General features: G+C 35.5%; 1 protein-coding gene and 1 long non-coding RNA gene across 2 annotated transcripts; one reads left to right on the forward strand and one right to left on the reverse strand.

Moving 5' to 3' along the window:
• The first annotated feature begins 14916 nt into the window (after positions 1-14916).
• On the forward strand, positions 14917-17144 carry LOC110855257. Its single transcript, XM_022103673.2, has 3 exons — positions 14917-15152; positions 15563-16066; positions 16550-17144. Exons 1-3 carry the CDS (start codon positions 14962-14964, stop codon positions 17040-17042), a joined length of 1188 nt encoding a protein of 395 aa, XP_021959365.1. The 5' UTR covers positions 14917-14961; the 3' UTR covers positions 17043-17144.
• A 118-nt stretch (positions 17145-17262) lies between these two features.
• On the reverse strand, positions 17263-20394 carry LOC118437154. Its single transcript, XR_004835914.1, has 6 exons — positions 20297-20394; positions 19705-19862; positions 19569-19613; positions 18902-19009; positions 18268-18469; positions 17263-17833 (listed from the first exon to the last, which is right to left on the reverse strand). It is a non-coding gene; the product is annotated as an uncharacterized LOC118437154 (long non-coding RNA).
• Positions 20395-21172: the final 778 nt, after the last annotated feature.

Raw genomic sequence — 21172 nt, forward strand, 5'->3', positions numbered from 1 at the left:
TACCCTCACTTAACTAGCCGTTAGATATTAGAATGTGTCCGAGAAAAAAACAAATACCTTAAAACTACAAAGGAAATTTTCAAACTCACATCTTTCCATATATATGTATAATTTTGCAGAATAATCAAATTTTACAATAATCACTAAACCGAGCAACAGGTCGATATACAAAATCCTATTCTTGGACATTTTGCACTTAATAAATTTGCAGCATCACGTACTTTTCGTTGGAAAATCTAGAACCTATTTGTCTGTACAAGCGTTTACGCGAGTGCAGAATTTCTGCTGTGACAACATAAAGATATTTTCTAAAAAAAAGTTACTAGTTTAATATCAAGATCAAATTTGATACCGGATTCTGACCAATACTTTCAAATTCCAGTTCTAAAATTTTTTCTTTTAAAACATAATTACCATGAATAAACCCGAGTACATTATCGTGGCCACAGGAGTATTAAAGAACTATCACGCTGTCCACGTGGTTATCGATATGGCCACGAAGGTATCCCTGATCAGTAAAAAGTTGGTGGAACGGTTAGAAATCTCGCTTAATCATGACCAAGATTCTACACAAAATGGTGACACCGTGGAGGCAACGGTAACCACCACGATGACTTTGGGCGGGAAGAGAACTATTGTTCGATTAGTCGTTGCTGACCACACCCTCATCGAATCCGTCATTCTTGGACGAGATTTCCTCCGTCCGAACCACATGTGCATTAACTTCGTGAATAAAGTGGTGAGAATTGATGGCAGCGGATGGATTGACTATTCTCTCGTGCAATTGTGAAGTATGGTATTTAGTGGAAACATTTTTTGACCTTTTTTTATTTGTATTTGTATTTTTTTCATTTTTAATTTTTGCATAGTTTTGGTTATTAGGTGCAGGAGAATATGTAGATAAAAATTAGTTGTGTAACCCAATTTATTGGTTTAAACGTCCAGCTTTTTTCCCATATATTTACATAACAAGCACTCTACATATACGTATTTATTGTAGTTTTGTTAAATGACGAATGTAATGTATTGAATAATTAAGGCATCTTTTAGTCCAATGGTTGTGACATCATAATTATAAAATTATACATATTAATATGTCAAAATTGATTAATTGGTTAAAAATTAAATATGACAAATTTGTATTCAATTGTATTTTAAGATAATTGTTTTTAGTCTTATTTACATAAAAGTTAAAAACTCTTTTAACTATGTATGAAACTACGTGTGTAACAGATTACAAATTCAGCTTTATAATAATATGGTTCTCGTCTCTAGTTTACCATCCGAGGAAACGAGCATCGGTCGAAATTTAATCAAAGTAAAGGATGGGGATTTAATTCGTCCCGATGATAGCTTTTATAAATAGTTATAGCTCATATGTACAATATTTAAGCATAACTTTCAAAAAAGTTCAAATTATTTGACGCAATTATACCACGCTTAGAATGAAGATAAGTCCTAATCATAAGCATCCTAACAGTCGCTAGCAAACGTTTTCACCGTTTTTTTTCAAGTACCCATTTGAAAAAAAAATCAGCAAGAATTAAATCCACACTTTTTAGAAAATTCTTGTTGGTAGAAGAGATTAATTTTCTACCACAAAACTTTTCATCCAATAAATTTGTAATGCTTAGCGACAAGTTACGTTTCAAAATTTTCGAAATCGTTTGTGACCAATAAAGTAAATTCGAGCGGAAAACATGGAAATATGACCATTCAATATCATAATCAGTCAATTGAATGAAAGCGAAGAGCTACATATGCTAAATATGAGTAACTACCTGCCTGACTTTTGCGTGACGAATATTTTTTGGACAGATATTTATAACGAGGAGTATTCTAAAAGCTTCATGTCGAGCATCATGCATATTTAAAGGATCGAATTTAATGCACTACCCATTTAGATAGCTGAGAGTTGTCACGTATTTTAAGCGAATTCGGCACCACACGAAGCTTTTAATAAATTAGTGCTTAAACCTCTTGTTTTAATATATTTTTGTTTTCATCAGATCCGTCGGATTTCCATGGAGAGGTGTTAATGTTTTATTTCGCTTTATATGAAACACATTAACGAGTTAAAACACTTTTATTCACAGTCGTGCATGATTATATACTTCGGGAACAGATTATGAACCCGGAAAGTGGTAAAGTTAAACAAATATTTCACACGGGCATATCGGAGCATAAGTAATGAAAACCTAAATTTAGAAAGACAACGTTTACTTCCTTAAGATGTGAACACTTTGTAAAACTGACTTTTATGAGTGCAACTGTACCAATAATTTGGTTCCAATCAGCCTCTGGCCATACAAGAGGTCAAAAGCGACCAAACCTGCAAAGGGTTTACAATGGTAGAAAGGCAGATAGAAATACAATATCCAATTATGTACATAGTTTCAGCAAAATATTCTCAATTTTCTCGAATTTTTGTTTTTCGAAATGCCAAGAAATTTATAAAAAAGTATTCTTAACTCATACACTTAGCATAGCATAGCATATTTATTAGAATCGTTCCAAGCTTTAATAAAGTTCAGCAGAATTTTACTTCCAATATAAGAGAACACGAGAACAATTAACTAATGTGAATTTTTGGCCATATCATGTTTGAAGACAGCACTTCTATAAATTGGAAGTACAATATTTTAGAGTTTATGCACGAAACTTTAGCGTGTATTTATATGTCCGATAAGAAAGAATAAAACAATTCTAGCAATAGATAGTGGGTTAAATTTAATGCACCACCGAATTTGTTGAAACTTGCCACAATTTTTAGCCGAATTTGCCACTGGATGAAATTTTTCCAACTTTGGCCTTCTTAGCCACTAACTTAGATGGTGGTTACCACAAAATTAGATGAGCTGCCATTAAGATATTTGATGACGTTAAATATGGATATACGTTACAAAAACAATGTACAATTTACAAGAATCTCTAAATAATTATAATTTAATTATCCGGATATGTGTACATATATTTGCACAGCATATGCAACACACATATGAACTGACGTACATATTACCTGTGATATTATCTTAGGCATCTACCAAAGTGTGAAAGACGAAATTGTTAAATTAGTAGAGTGGGGATTACTAAAACTAATGATTCTGACCGAGCTACGCATAATTGTCTCAACAGCTCAACAACTCAACTAAAAAACTTTTTGGCCTATCATCGCTCACAAACCATCCGCCAATTGTTTCCCTTGGAGACCTCCAGGCACTGGCAACCAACAATTCACAGATCCCAAGAATTATTGATAAATCTGTAGTCAACTCAATGCTTAATTATAAGCACAAACGCTTTGGCATATTAGGGTAAACTCCAAGAGTATTGACAATTACCAAGATGTTGTCATCTTCGATGTTAAGTCAAACCAAAGATTGATCGCAGCAGAGAGACCCTGCATATAAAAACCACAAAACATTTGTGCAATTTCCAATATTTCCCTCAGACTTGAGACCGATGCTTTCAATTGGAATAATTCAAAACCAAGCACCAGGTATAATACATCTAAAAATGAACCAAACGTTAGGCATTATTTTGTCTCTGTTTCACGCCAACCTCCTTTCAAAGAGGATGGTGTAAGAACAAAATTTACAAATTGCGGATTACATTGCGGGTGAATACAGACAGGTCATCAGCAATTTTCGATTCCTGCGTCGCCTGCGTCATAAGATTATGGTTGGTTCACACCAATCAATGTACTAATTCTACATGTTCACGTCCCGCGTGTATTTAAAAGAACACTTTTGGCATATAATTGGCTTAGCAATCCAGAATACGCTTTAGATGTTGGTCGACCGGAAGCTAAAACTGTTCCATTGGATAAAAAGTGTTAAAGCTGTAAATCTAAAAAAACGCTCATTGTTATTTCAGTTGCATTTTAAAACGATATAGACAAATAATTATAAATAAGTAAATCATAGTATTGTAAATTGTGCATTGTTTTTGTAACGTATATCCATATTTAACGTCATCAAATATCTTAATGGCAGCTCATCTAATTTTGTGGTAACCACCATCTAAGTTAGTGGCTAAGAAGGCCAAATTTGGAAAAATTTCATCCAGTGGCAAATTCGGCTAAAAATTGTGGCAAGTTTCAACTAATTCGGTGGTGCATTAAATTTAACCCATAGATAGTGACTTTGTAGGGGCCTGCACAGCACTAAATGCGGTAGCATAAAAATTTACCTATCAGTAACCTATGGAATTCTGATTTTCTAGTGAAATATTTGTCAGGGACCATCAATACTTAAATTGGGGACCGGACTGGTAAATTCTAATTAGTCACATGTGACACCACCGCTATGATTTTTTCGGTATATGGTTTTTAACGTGGGAAATAATCATGTCCGAAAAAGTGAAGTGAGTTTAAAGTATTGGAAAGCTTGACGTAAAAAATTAGGACTAAAATGTGCCCTAAAATTTTTCTCGCGTTATTTCTAAGCTTACTACGTTCTGAGTACAGCTGCACTAGTGGTCGAGAATTAGTTTCTAATTTGGGTGATTTATTAAGGACAAGTGAGTGCGACGTGCAAATTATTCATTTTGGGAAATTATCTCAAAAATTTTCAGTCAGTGATTTGAACAAGGTTTTGACAACTATGTTTATGCCAAAGTACAAACTTGAGGGTTTGGTGGATTCGAAAGTCCTTCCGGCTCTGGATGTTCTTAATTTGCGGGTTTCCTCATGTAGATTAAGTTTCATTTTATTGCCGGCGGATAATAAAAATGCCTTCCAGTCAGTTTCACATTTGAAATTGATCCAAATTGCTACGGAATATCATTTGTATTATCGAGATATGGAGGAATTGTATCCCACGAAGTTTGAGCCAAATACCAACGCAGTTATCAATTTACTGACAGACATACCCAAAGCCAAGTTTCTTTTACCCAACCAACTTTACGACCCGCCGATGTTCTACTATCTTTTCATAATTTTCGCAGGTCAATACTTTGAGCTATGTTCTCCCCAAATATTCGAACCGCTATTTTATGAAAATACAAGTAGTGACTGCATTTTTCAAATATATTTGAGTGCAGGAGATTTTGCTTTCATGGTTAGCAAACTGGGGTTGCAATATGAAAAGTGGAAAGCATGACAACGTCGCTAACATTTTTAAGATGGATCTAGCTAAAATGTGGTGAAGATTTTCACCAACTTGTTAACGATTTGCTAAATAAAGAAGGATCAGAGCCCTCAAAGTCGACGTATTTGGAGAAGGGTAGATCCATTTTGAATCCAATCTGCATTGAGATGAAGCTATGTGGGAAAACTTTAAGAAATTGGCTCAATGAAGAGACGCTTGACGGGAAAGAAATGCAAATCCAAATCCGACAAAATACTATAGTTCAAAATTTATTTTTCAAAATTGGAAGAAACCTTTAGAAGCTTTAGATCCCTTTTATGATCTCAATGGTTCAGCCAATTTTGAAGATTTGCCAGTTGACGAACAGAATTGTGTATATTTACACTTCAAACTTAATATATCTTCAAGTTCAGAGCTGTTCGTTATCTCAAATCATGAGTATTAAGTATTCAAGTCAATAATTTAATTAAGGAAGAAGAGTTGTCTAAAATCCGTGAATATGGATTTATTGAAACTGGCTAACTTTTTCCCAAGGCGGGTTCATTGGGGGGGGGGGGTTCACTGTTGCAGAAAATTTTGCCGATTTCAGATAATTAATTCTCAAACCTTTTTTAATCAACTTCGTGATCAGATCGTGGTCGCGGATAATTTGACAAGGTCCAAACTAAGAACTTCAAATTTTGGTACATCCAATATTTTAGGGAATGATCACCTCAAAAATTGGAATGGCATAGCTCACTCCATCCGGCACAGGGTAAGGAAAACCCCGGGTTTTTGCTATTGAAAACCCATACCCCGGGGTTCTACCTGGGTTTTGCGGGTAGTCGGGGTAGTCGGGGTTTTGGGGGCAAACTGAGTCAGTATCTCATGTATTAAATTCAAAAATTACTGAAAAAAATCAGTTTTTCAGTAATTTCGCAACAAAACTGCTTATTAATTATGTTTTAATAAGTAATCAATTTGCTGAATTGCTAGTAATGCCCTATTATCATAGTTTGTAAAATTTGAAAACCCAGACTACCCGTGGGTATTGCTTAAATTTGCTACCCCAAAACCCCAATACCCCAAAAACCCGGGGTAGCATACCCTGATCCTGCATTATGAGGAACATTACCTCATCTGGAAAAGCTCGGATTTTGGAGGTCTGGCTGAAATCGAGAGCGCAAAATCAATTGAAAACATATCGCTGGACGACGCCAGCGAAATAATTTTGTTCAGCGGGTTACCTGGGACGGGTAAGACTATTTGAAGCGGCAGACCGAATTTGGAACACTGAACCGAGTTGGAAAATTTTGATAGAATTGAATTTAGACAAGGGATATTTAGCAGGGAAAGTTTTTGAAGGTTTTGACCATGCTTTTGAATTCATCTGCCACGTCGCACAGATTCGGACATTGTTTGGTAGGAATTTACTTAAGGGGCACCTGGGTGGATATATTTATCAATGATTTTGACGAAATAATGCCCCTGGTATGAGGACAGATTTATCGATTTTGTTTAAATACTTAGGCAAAAAATAGTTCTAAGGATGTAATGGGAAACCAAGTTAGAAAACATTTTTGACCTGATTGCCCACCGATTTGACAAGCTGGCGCGGTCAGAGTAGTTAGATTTGCTGAGTAAAAATTTAGTCAGAAAGGGCGGCGGAAATTTTAAATAATTACAGTACTGACAAGGTTACCATGAATTTTCTAGTAATTCCACTTTGTGTCGTGATGATTGCTGAAGTTGGAGAGGTTCTAGTAAAGAATTTGGATGTTCATTACGATCAGATATGTGCTTTATTTTATTTTAACTTAACTGTACATATTTCTTGAAACGATGGGCGACATTTTATATTTTGATAACTAAAGGCATTCCCTCATTGTAATCGTTATATGAATTAATTTTAGTTAAGGCGGAAAACCCGGACGAGAAAAAACCGATAACAGAGTCATTACCCTAACTAATTTTTGAATATACCTAGTCGGGTACGAAATTCTTTGATAAGCTTTTTTTACTGCAGGAAAATAACGGATAAGAATTTTTAATCAAAATTTTCCATATGGATGCAAAATATACCCGTGTATAATATAAAAATACTACCTTTCCAAATTTCCTCTCCTGGAGTACACACGCTTGAGAAATCTGATGGACGGCCGGTCGCTTGGAGCACGCACGGTTTTTACCGGAAAATGGTCACATGCGTTGAGAAGCAAAATTTGAGAACTTCTGCACCAGTGGAAGGTTTAGAGCAGGCCATGGTCTCCATTTTAAGCCACAAGTCATAATCCAGATGATTAAGGTCTGCTATTACCGAAGGAATGTGACCAAATTAAATTGATGAAATGAGCTCAGAGTCAATTTTAGACAATTTTTGCACCATATGGCTTAGTCGTGACCTTTTAAGAAATTCAGTTTCTATTTTTCAATAGGCCGGACTTCAAGGGTTTCACACTAAGTTTGGCAACTTTGGTAACGTAATTCTTGGCTTGCACTGTAACCCTTTCTGGAGAAAAACAGTGTTTCGCTTTCTCCAGCAGATTAATTCAAATCCAATTCATCACAGACTTAGGGGGATTAGATCTTCGACGTTTTCTTATTGCCAGGGGTGTATATGATTTTTGCTTAATGCAAATTCTTTAATTTTCCTTGTTAACTTTATGCAAAGCTTAGGATAAGTTTCCACTGGAAACTGTGCGTAATCCAAGTGATGAGTTTACCATCAAATTTTGTAAGTGTGTGTACGCCAGGAGAGGAATTTTGGAAACTTCGTATTTTTATATTATACACAGGTATATTATGCATCCATATGGAAAATTTTGATTAAAAATTCTTATCCGTTATCTTCCTGGAGTAAAAAATGTTTATCAAAGAACTTCGTACCCAACTAGGTACATTCATCAAAAAAGTCGTAACACTCTGATAAATAGTTAAAATATTAATTCTGCATTAGTAAATTACTCTTATAAGAACATATACTACTTTGAACTTAGCAACTAATTTTTCTCACATTGCGATGGTGTGAAGTGTAACCCTCCGATTTGGTTGAAATTTTAAACTTATGTGGTATACCAACGTTTTTTGATGCAGTTGGTGCGATGGTCAAAATTTACCAAAATATTTGAGGCCAAAGTTGAAAAATGTGTAATTTTTAGCACCAGAAGAGAATGTAAGTCGAGTTTTCTTCTTCCATCTGGTAAAAATTACCCGTTTTCCAACTTTGACCTCAAAAATTTTGCCAAATTCTGACCATCGCAAAAACAATCTCAAGAAACGTTGGTTGTATTGACGTTGTGGGCGGAGAGAATGACGCCGTGGGCTCGGTAGGGGAATATGGGCGAGTCTCATTGAGTACCGGACGTCAGGGTCCTTGGGGGACGGATGCGACACGCTTCTGATCACGGGACACCTTCACTGGCCACAGGGGGGTAGCCGGATGGGAGCTACGACGCACGGGGAGGAGGATGAATTGTCTCTCGCTTGGCAATTAGAAATACTGTCTTGTTTTTTTTTACTCCGATTTCCACTTATGCACCGTTTCTATACTAAACTGCACCTAGCACGACTCAATGTACGATTTTTTATGAACAATGACCCGAATAAACTGTTCAATAGCGGTATACTTCGTAATTTTCACTTGACAAGAGTTTCAGAATCTTTACTACTCACATTAGCAATTATTACTCTTACAAAATGAATTTTAGGAACTTAATTTAGGTAGGAGAATTTATTTTAAAGATGGCAGCCACGCAGACGGCGTGGTGCAGGGAAAAATGTGGAGAGAAGAGTGGAGGTGTTCACGCTGGGAACACTCGGGCCGGTCTGTCCGGACTGGAGAGAGGTTCTTCCTTTTTACAGTCGAACTCGGCCACGTTGGCTTCCGTGTGCCGAGTGGTGGGATCGTCGGGTGGAATCCCCAATCCCCACAACGTGGACCACATAATTTCAAAATTTCAACCAAATCCGAGGGTTACACTTCACACCATCGCATTGTCAGTAAAATAAATGTATTTTGCAAAATTTTACTTCAATAACCATCATTTTGGAACGGATAGAGATATCGACTTCTGGTTTTCGGATTCTACTAGATAAATGTGTGGACTACAATATTCACCCAATTTCGAATTTGGGGCAAATTGATACCCTTGCATATATGCATTTTACCAAAGTTGCATTACTTCCGGAACACCCTCTATTTATTTTTTCATCCTTTATGTACTATTAGTGGTGGGAATCATTTCTATCGCAAATAATCTTTAAAGGGAATACAATTTTACAAAGTATTGCAAACTTGTTTGTATCTCAAAATTTATCAAACTCGAACTAATTGCTACGGTTATTAATTAAATAAAATATTTCCACTTGCCAATTCCTGCGGCGAGGGAAATGATAAGGAAAATGGCGATATTTGGGGTCTCAATGGGTTTCTTAGGTTTGTTTACGCCATAAATTATAGAAGGGTCGAAGTAAAAATTTTATTTAAGAGGTATTTAAATATTTCTTAACAATTCCAAGATCTGTTTGAATCCGTGAAGAAAAGTAGTTTTCTAAGCTTTTTTTATATTAAAGTTGTGCCTTGTTTAATTAATACATATGTATGAAATTTTGATAATTAGTTTATTTACAATATTTATAATTAGGATATTTAAAATAAAAGCACACTATACATAAAGTAAAAAATTTCAATCAACAAAGCCACGCTGCCAACGCAACATCCAACCCCAAGGATGACCATTGCTGACACAATCTTCGAATCAGTTCCGAGTCCTTTGTCCCGATCGGGATGATGTATTCGACCTTTTTTGTCATAATTTTGAAATAACTTTACCCTTCCGAATCGTCCATATAGGCCTTCCCAATATCTGTATATTCCTGAGGACATAAATATTTGTTGCTTTTTTATCAGGTTTTCAGCCTTTCTTGCATCACCTCCAAATCCAACGAACCAAGTCCAGCCCTTCGAATTAGTTCGGAGGACTTGCTTCCCTTTGACAAACCTGACACTATGCTTGCGCCCTTTTCGGATTGCGTATGGTAGAATTGCCTCAATCCTATGGCTCGTGTCCGCATAAGCTACCTTTTTACAAATAAGATAAGATAACATTAAGATAAGATTTATTGAATTATACTTTTAGCTGGAAGGCTTCTTCGCGCCCGTGAAGGTACACTCTAAGCAACCCGGTAACTAAGTTACTACCAAGGGGAGTATCTATGTGACTCTACCGCATGGTAATTAATTTGGTATTGAGTGGTAGAAAATTAATTACCAGCTGGTAATATTTTCAAATTTCGCGATCGGGGTTACTATCGGTTTAGTAACAAATTGTCTTCCACTCAATAATAAATTAATTACAATGCGGTAGAGTCACATAGATACTCTCCCTGATAATAACTTAGTTACCGGGTTTCTTAGAGTGTACAATTAGTGTATAGATCTTTAGTATTGGGCTAACCTTTTTACACATAAATTTGGTCAGGTTGCCCATAAAATGTTCCGGATGATTATACGCGAGTGGGCGAATACGCGTGTACCCTTTTACACTATCTCTTTGTAACGTGTTTTTAGCAAAATTTGAAATTCCCGGTGACTTCGTGGATAGAAGATTTTGCAAAATTAAAACAAGTTGCGGAACAACCGAACCGATTCCGGGATTATCATAAAACTGAAACTCTTCTTCATCAATGGGGAAATAAAATGTGAAATTAATCAAGTCTGGAAATGATTTGAATTGACTCGTAGGAAATATTGGAGTTATCACTTCCGTAGTAAAGACAGATTTCCAACCTGTATTTAGAATCAGGCTGGACCAAATCCAAAGGCAAAATATAGTCTTATTTACCCAATTTAATTCAGAGCCATCCATTAAGATCGGCTTTTCAAGAAAGGCGCCGATCAGATTGATAATAATTGTGAGAAAAGGTTTCAAGTGACCACCTGCCGTAATTGCTGCCATAACGATGAGAAACATAACGGTTAGCCACCAGCATGCGCCATCTAGCGGGGAAATGTATATTTGGTACTTCAACAGGGCTTCGATTCCATCACACGTGATAAAATTATACTCAATTGCCCCAACTACAATTAGAACTATATTTCCGTCAGATTCTCTAAAATTGGAGATCGAGGCTAATTGGGGTATCGTGTAGGATCTTTTAAAAGGCAGACGTCCCATTTCGATTGATGAGTTTTGATAAAAGCCGTCCTCCAGCAGGATGAAGTCGAGTAGTTGGGGTAAGGTGAAAACTTTTAAGGAATTTCTTGCAAGGGTAAAGTACTCCGGGGTAAATTTGTCTAGACCATACTCCGTCATTAAATACTTTTCCACACCGCTAGGAGACCCGTATGTTTCTTTAAAAGCAAACGTTGCGGAACTCAAATCATTCTTAGATCTAATTAATCGTCCTAACTCGAGCGATTGAGCGTAATCAGAAAGAGATTTTTGCTCCATTTCCACAAGTCGAGTCAGGATTCGAAGCGTGTTCGGGTTGCTGGTCAGCTTGATAACAAATTTATGGTTTGATGGACAGTACAAGCAATAGTAGCGAAGTGTTTCTCCGGATCCAAAATCTTGTATTAAGAAAATCTTAATCTTTGCATAGGCCGAGGTTCCGTCTAAAAATTTTTTAACCGGATAAAATTCGTGTTTTGGCACGACAGCGACCAGAAACCTGTAAGATGTCGGAATTCGTAGAAACGACCAGGAAAAACTTTCCAGCTTGTTTCTCGCATCGTGATTTCCCATATTAACCAATCTTGCTAGGTCAAAGTAGTATATATATGAGCAAATTCCTACCGTAGTGTCGGCATTATTCCTATATTTTAAATTGGAAGGAAGCACAACATTTGAATAGTTGTTATATGCTGAGTAGAACTCAGTTGAGGACAAAAGTAGGACTGGCTGCCGGAATGGAGCAGCTTGGGATAAATCAAAGCTTGAAAGTTGAGATGAATTCTGTTCTAAAATGAAGGTCGGTATGCAAACACTGACCGTGAAGGTGTTGAAAAATTGTAGCAGATCAATTGAGGTTTCCATGATGACTTAATGAATTGATGTTATTTAGAAATATAATCAGTCATGTCGACTCTCTATTTAAATACTTGAATGAGGTCTTAACATTGCGAAGAATGATTTTGGAGGAGGATAACATAACCACTAACACAGATATTATGTATTAAGATGATATGAAGATATGACTACTAAATATGTTGATAAGAATATTAACCTAGATTTATTATCGCTTCCTTACTAGGATTCACTATTTAAAATCTTGTAATAACCTGTAATTCTATGGGCCGTGAGCCTTGTAAGAATTCTCAAGAATAAATTATTATTATATTACTATATTATGTATAACCAATGGCGATACGAAAATCAATTATTCCCAGGGATTTGATATTTCAATGCAGGAGGGAAGCAGACTGTCGATATTCATTAATAAATGTCCAGACAAGTTGTTCCAGTATCCCGAAAAGGCTAGATTCAACGCATTCTTGGTATGAGTGCCAAGTGGCGGCAGTCTTTTATTCTATATTGCTACAAGATCTATGCAAATAAATGCTACTGGATGTAACTATTTCGGATCGATAATACATATGAAGACACAATTGATTAAATTCTTTAGTATAAATAAAACTACTTGAACATTCGTCTATGTATGTATGTAAATGAAACAGCACCTGGAATTGTTACAGAAAAATGCCTGCACAATAACAGTGAAAAGATACGAGTTACGCCTGTACAACGTTACGAATATTTCCTCGGACGTTGGAACATCAAGGGGTGGTCAAACACCCCACAAAGTACATATTTAATTTTTATTTTATTTATTTTATTGGCTTATATTTAATTTTCCAGAACTTTCAAATTTTTAACAGTCTAATCAACGAATAATTAAATATTACATTTTAATCTTGTTTTAATGACCGATAATGCGTCATTAGCTGTATTTATTGATTTTCAGAGGTAATTTTTTGGCTTGAAAAATGAGGCCAACTGGATTTGCTACGTAGTCGTTCACACGAATTGAACACCATTATCATGAAAATATAATTTTGTCAAAACTTGAACTTCTTATTGAAAAGCAATATTTTTAGATCAAAAAACCTCGAAATACATATGCATTAACATATTTGTATTTATAAAAAGTTTAATGCATCTGGATAGAAAAAAGCTCGAACATGTACTGTAGGAAATATGTGTATGTAGGAAACCTAAAATATAGATTCCTGTATCGAAGAATCGGAAGTAGAGTTGACTTCAGGTTTACGTCAGCGCACAAAGTTCGAGACAAGTGTTGATAATACACAAATTAGCTTATGTACAATTAGAATTTAGCTCATTAAAATCTTAAGATTTTTTACTTCTTTAAAGGTTTACAATAATTTATGTTTACTAAATACCTATGTGTACAGTATAGCTCCTAAGTTAGATTAATTACAAACTATTTAATCTGATGATCACAAGGTTACGTGTCCAAACCATTCACGGGCCGCATGTCCGGCAACTGAGTCGGGTAGACCAACTACTGACCAAAAGAATGTAGGTATGAATTTATGTATGTGTGCATAGTTCCATTTTCACGCTAATTACGCCTTGCATCGTTATGTAAATATATACCTGCTCATCTCTCACGTGAATGGTCTGGTCCGACCAATTCAATCATATTAATTGCAAACTTATCTGATTCATAACTACTTGAAAGTGCCAATCACATCGCGTTAAATGGCATGCAAGTGAGGCGTGATTTGATCACCTATTTGCCATGTGACGTTGCAAAATCTGTATGCAAATACGTCCTTCCATAAGATTAATTAAATTCGGCATGTTTTAAGTGTTCTATTTTAAACTAATGCTAAATATTTGTCGACACCATGGATGCTTAATAAATAAATGCATACAATTTTTTTTGAGCTATTAAAAGAATGGTTCGAATCACACGTGAATGAGGTCATCCAATCCACTGCGTATTAAATAAAATTAGGCAAGATATATCACTGTCAAAAGTGACAAGTCAATTAAGCTTCAATCAGTACACAAGAATTTAATTACCGATAGCAAGTCCCGTTTTTGCACTCGGCACGTCACACCCCGAATTAAATGGGGTGAGTCGCGATTCAGTAAATATAAATACTTGTGCTCAATTATCGTGGTGATGGATGGATCACATTATGTCTCAATCATCAACAATGATAGTAAATATGTATGTGGGCTTCACCACAAATCGAATTATGTGATTGGTGACCAATTTACTTAATTTAAACTTATCTTATCTATCACAAATTCCATAACGGATAACCAGGGTTTCCAAATTAGTTTATGTACCTCGATGCGCACAAACGAATTCCAAAAAAAAATCTATAATTCGACTATTATTTTCATAAAATTGAATGCTATCAGTTGACAGGATTATAAATAAAGCTGCTTCTTAAACTCAAAAACTTTACAAGCTTTGTAAAAAAGGATTCGGTAGGATATTCGTTATAAATGTGCTTCTCATGCTTGGCACAATTACTACTTAATGTCACCACAAGAAATTAGGTATATCAACGGATTATCACCGACCGGTGGTTATAAATTTGGATCTACAGGATGCTGATCATACGCCACTACTCCATGACACAGCAGCCGCATGTTAAAATGTGTAAGTCACATACATAAGTCGAGTTAAAGAACACTTATTTATCACAAACGTTGGAACACTGTAAATGCCACAACCCTGAGTGCAAAACTGGATACCCTGGCATGTCAGAAAATAATGATGTATTGATCACGAGCCTCTCCTGTGTTTTATTAAATTGTGTGCGAGATAAGGAGCCAAGTATTTAAGGGGACGAGATCGCACCCAGTTATTTATTATTCAACCGACAATTCTATTCATCAGAGTTAAAATGTTCTCCCGGGCTCTCTGCCTTTTCGCCTTGGTGGCCATTGCCGCCTCGGGCCCCACCCACCCTAGGAACGTCACCCTGGTTCCAAAACAGACCAATAAGCAAATCTATATCCATTGGATGCCCTGGTTTGAGAATAGGCAGACAAATACCAATGGACAATGGGGAATTCACTGGACCATGGCCAACAGGTACATATTTCACGAATTCTCACTTACCTGTTCACATTCATTCAATACAGAATCAATAACTTATTTACTCCTTATTCTTCAAATTCATGAGTAATGAGTGAATAATTTTCTCAAAATTTTATTCATAAGTATTTGCTTCAATATTGATTCACTTCAAATTCATGTAGTATAAATGAACAATTTTATTCATTTCTCATTTTTCCCGCAATGCTTAGCACACGGGGTATACTAATATTGAAAAATCCTTCCGACAAGGCCCAATTTGAAATCAAATAAATTGAAAATGAACAATGAATGAATATATATTTTCAAATTTTGAATGAATGAATAATGAATGAATAGTTTTTTCCAATTGTTAAATTCAATGAATTTTAAATATATTTTCATTATTCCCAACTTGACTATTTCAGAAATCCCGACAACATCATCGGCCCAGACAACCAGCGCGAAATCGCTGCCCACTACTACCCCGAAATCCACCCGTACGGTTCCGCCGATCCAATCACCCTCGATTACCAGATCCAATCCATGAAAATGGCTGGAGTCGATGGGATCTTGATCGACTGGCCGGGAACCGTCCAGGCCAACGATTTGCCCAAAAACCACGAGAACTGCATGGCCATGATCAACCGACTTGAAGGGAGCGGTCTCCAATTCGGTGTCGTCTATGAGGACAGGAATCTCGAAAATACCGGCGACCGAATCGGCCAGGCCAGGCGTGACATGGAATTCGCCCGGGACAACTTTTTCAGTCGGGGAAATTACATACGATACAATATAAACGCCCCACTTATGCTCGTCTTTGGCCCAATTATTCTCCAATCGCCGAGCGAATGGGACCAAGTCTTTTCCGTACTTCCACAGAAACCTACCTTCTTAACGTTGTGGTATGAAAGTCAGGACGCTGGGGCAAAGTAAGTCAAAAATATTATTTTCCCCTAATTTGAACAATGCAGGGCTGTCTAATTAATCAAATTTCTGATTAATTCATAACTTTTTCATAATTTTCTTAAATTGTGACTTTTAATAATTAGAAGGACATAATTTTACCTCAGCAATTAGTCATTAGACTCGATTCGCTATTTGGGCTAATTAATTAGCCAAAAACATTTCAAAATAATGTTAAAACTGACGTCACTATTTAAACAAGCTGATTAACTAATTAATTAGAAAATTCGTCAGTAAATTTGCGATTTTCACTGGTTTTTAATTAATCAGTAAATTTAATTAGTTTTAGTGGTAATAACTAAATAAACTTAATCAGTAGTTAATAATTAATTCAAACATGCTAAATATTTAGCTAGCTAATTATGTATATAATCAGCCGTCCCTGCCCGTTTAGACACATTCTAACGTGTCAAAAATACTCATTTTACCCCACATTTTTTAATTACCAGCGCTCAAGGTGAATACGCCTGGATCTACTCCGACTTCATGGACGGCCTCAACAACTTTTACGACAACCGACCCCTCCCCGTCAAGATGGGCGTTGCCTATCCAGGTTTCTATGACTACTACCGTGAAGGCGGGTGGGGCGATTCCTACTTCTTCATTGCTCACGAGGGGCTAACCACCTTCCAACGCACCCTTAACCGCGCCCTCCAATCCGACGTGCCCATGATTCAAGTCGGAACGTGGAACGATTACGGTGAGGGCACCATGATCGAGCCTACCCGGGAGTTTGGAAACGGTTTCCTCAACATTTTGGCCAACACCTTGGGCGTTCCCGTTGGCGACAAGGAATTCAATTTGGTTAAGGAGCTTTTCTTCAGGAGGAAGGATGCCGAGGCCAAGAAGGACTTTGCCTTGACGCAGAAACTCGAAGAGGTTAATGAACTCATTAACTCGGTACAGTACGAGAGGGCCGCGGAACTTCTGAGAGCCATCTAAATTATTAATTGTAAAAAATTATGAAAAAAATTGAAATAAAATTGGAAACGTTTGCAATATTATGCAATCTAAATCGCAAATAAATACTCCAGTCTAACGTAATTATTTAACTATGTATGTAAGTAATCGTGTACACACTTTCCAGGATACTTTCGAAGACACGCTATACCTAGTCCAAGGGGCCGTTCATAAATTATGTAACGCAAAAATCGCAATTTTCTAGACCCCACTTAGGTGACTTGTTTCGAATAGGAAGGAAGTCATTGCAGCCGTAACCTCCCCCCTCTCTCGTGTTACGTTATTTATGAATGTCCCTAAGGCGTAACTAATTGTTACTAAAATTTATTTACAATACAAAACACATAAATATTGATGCAATTTTCTGTAAGATATTTAATTAATTTTTGCTTCACTTGAACACATTTACTTTTAGCTATTTGAACAGAATTTATCTTTAATTTGGGCAAATTGATGTGATAATTTGAATTTTATCTTTGTTTTCATTAATTTTATTATTATTTTAAATCCGTGCAATACATAGTCACCTACCTGCTCCATGAAAAGAGAGGTAAATCAGAGGCCATCAATGTGCAAATAAAATCCATATTTTTTTCTCATCAATGTTCCTCACAAATTCGCCCAACTTCCGCTTTTCGTTGGAATCCGAGCGTGTAAAGGATATTGAAATATGGTTCCACACAGCAGTCGTAGGTCCGCTCTTCCCTCACGGCCGTATTCTTGGTCACTTTGTAATTCAGATTATGAAAGTTTTTCATGTCGACGAGTGTTTTCTAAGAATTTGAGAAAATAGATGTGTATGTGTGAAAAAATATTATTTTTAATTTTATCAGAGGGACGTCATAAACGTAAAGTCGGACATAGTTCAAAACCGAGGTCCACGCCGCCGGTCGTACACGGCGAACCCCCGGGCCCAGGTAGAATTTTATGTACGGCCTACCCCGCAAATTAGTCTTCCAAAATAGGCGCCGCCAAATTGACGGTTGATGTGTTCGTAATTTACGAAATTTAAAATTTATTTAAAATTTCACTAATTTAAACTAATTTAAAAACTCAGGCGCCGAACTATTTAAACAATTTCAAATCGGCAGAAGTTTTATCGATATTTTTTCCCCAAATTTTGAAATTGACCGAATTTTCAATAAATAAAATTTCCTAAATTATGAACACACGCGTGTTTAGTCTCTTATTTATTCCTCTTACGTACATTATTAGAGAGTTCGAGACCCATCGTGAAACCGTCAAAGGTCCAAGAGCCGAACTTAAGGGTGCAGATTTGCTCCTCGTACGGGCCAAGGTTCAGAGTCAGGTTGCAGTAGGACTGCAGCCGGCAGGGCGGCACCCATAAAACTTCCCCGTTCGGATATACCAGCACGTTCATCGGGGCGCAATCCATACTCGGTTTCACACTTAAAATAAAAATGGAATACTAATTATTCTTTAATCATACCTGTTCACATTCATTCAGTCAATATAAAATTAATACATTATTCAATAAATTTGATGCGTGACTAAGTTTTTCAACATTTTTGCATGAATGAGCATTGAGTAAATATTTATTCAATTGATATTCATGAATAGTGAATAATTTTATTTATTCCTAAATTTTCGCACAGCTCACTTACTGACGTGGGTATACTGAGCAATATGAATAATAAGGGGAATCTGAGATAGCATGAAGAAAAAATGAATAAGACAAAAACATTTAATGCTTTTTTTAAATTTTGAATAAATTAACATGGAAGTAATAATTTTTGCAATTTTTAAATTGGTTGCGTTTTGAAGAATAATTTTTTGAATAGTGATTGGTGCGAATTTTCAAAATCTAAAGATTTACGTACCCATTGTACAAGGTGATATCTGGCAGCCAAACTTTCTCGGCGGGAACACGAAGGACGTTAATGGCAAATTCAGACTCGTCCCAAGTTAGCCGGTTAGTCGAACCAAATCTAAATTTAGCAGAAATATTGTCGGGTATTTTTCTTCAAAATTTTTCCATCTGTTTTCTGATGAAGCATTTTAACGCTACTGTGGATGACGCGTTAATCTTACTCTATCCCAATCTAATGTTTTCAAATGAAATTTCTAATTTTAGGAATTTCATTTTTTTCAATTTTTCTCCAAAATTCTATTTTTTGAATCCATTCCATAAAGTAAATGCATCTTTTGATATTTTAATCTCAAGCTAATTTTTAGTACTACAAGCTGGTCGATTTTTAAAAAATTGGAAAATCCATTTTCGAGAAAATTGATTTTGAAGAATACCCAGGGAAGTGGCTAATTTTTTTCTAAATCGACTTGTTTGTAGTACCAAAAATTAGCTTTACATAAAAAATATCAAAAGTTTCATTTACCATTTCAAAACTCTGAAAACGTTGCAATTTTAGAAATTTGCATTTGCAGAGTAGAGAAAGGTAGAATAAAAAAGAAAGAAAGGTAGAAGGTAGAGTGAGACGAATATGTCCCATACAATTTTATCATCCAATATAACCTTAAGCTACTATTTACCATTTTCATCCATACGTTCGTATTCATTACATCTTTATCGGCATCCTTTTAATTGAATAAATAATAAATTACTTACATAATTGTAAATCAACCACAAAACAATTTTCAGAATTATTTCAAAATAGGTTTTCCTTACAAAGTTGACATCCTATAGAGCCATGCCGACCTGGACGGTGGTATTCTCCGCGTAGTTTTCCTTTATATACGTGGCAAAGAGTTTATCGAAAAGCTTGCCCCGCACCACGACCCCGGCATCTTCCCGGGTTTTAAATTTTGGCGGAACTTCGTCGGCTTCTATAAAAGAAAAAAAATTAGAACTTATTTCTCAGAAAATAAATGCAAACATTTGATAATTTATCTTGCAAAAAAATCCACAACTTTTGACAACTTATTTATTTACCAGAAACAAGTGTGAAAATCTAGGTAACTAAATAATTCAATTCAGAAAAAAACACGGAAAGTTTGACAATAGTTTTCGAAAAATACAAAAATCCGATAATTTTCGTAACTTACGTATTTCACAAAAAAAAACAAGTGTGAAAATGACGGTAACTTATTCCCATGGGAAAAATAAACATGCAAATTTTGGCAATTTTTTTGCAAAATACAAAAATACAAAGTTTTGACAAATTATTCGGCTAAAAAGACAGGAAAAACGATTTATGTATAATATTTAACTCATCATAATTGTATACATATATGCAATATTTACGTATTTTAATTCTTACTCGAGCAAGCCGCAAAAATTGTGAGAGTGACCACGCACAGGAAAATTTTCATGGCTTAGTGAATTTATAAATTTCTTCAAATTATTGCTAGGAAAAACACCGTGATTATATATTTCTACCGGAATGAAATTAATGTCTTGATGCACATGGCTTTTTATTAGTGAAGTCAGCTTGCCATTAATATGTACGTATGTATCTGAGGGCTTGCCTCCTGGTTAATAAATGTGTAATGCCCAATTTAATTTGATCAGTTTTAATTTAGATCAATTAAACGATGTGGTCTTTAACAGTGTAACAGACCAGCAATTTTTTGTTTTTTTTTATCGAAAATCAGCGTGCGTTCATTTCAATTTGTGTATATGGTAAATTTAGAATTTAAAAATGCAGACATACTTCATAAATATTCTAGTTTTTGCTAATTCTTTTTTCAGTCATGGAAATAGAATAGATAGATAGATAGACAGTTTATTTCAGATTGATTTGGCGTCAGCCTTTACAATCACAAGATAATTATTTGAAAAATATAATAATTATGATGATGTGTCTTGGTCTGATTTTTTAGGGTGTAGTTATAATCTAGTACATAGATACTAAAATTAAACTAACCTATATTAAATCTAAGTTAGCCTAGTTTAACCCATAAATTTAAATATCAATATTCTAAATAATTTATGACAACAGAAAATGAGATATGGTGCTTTCAATTAACAATTTTGAGCATCAGCAACAGGTTTAAGGAATAGATAAATGTTTTTCATAGTTGTTTCATTAGGTTGAGACAGGTATACTATTATATCTTCTATTTTAGTATAATTTACAATATTCATAAATTTATATCTATTTTCATCATATTTGGAACATTTGAAGAGGACATGG

This window comes from Folsomia candida, unplaced genomic scaffold, assembly GCF_002217175.1.
Source record: "Folsomia candida strain VU population unplaced genomic scaffold, ASM221717v1 Fcan01_Sc012, whole genome shotgun sequence".
Taxonomy (NCBI): Eukaryota; Metazoa; Arthropoda; class Collembola; order Entomobryomorpha; family Isotomidae; genus Folsomia; species Folsomia candida.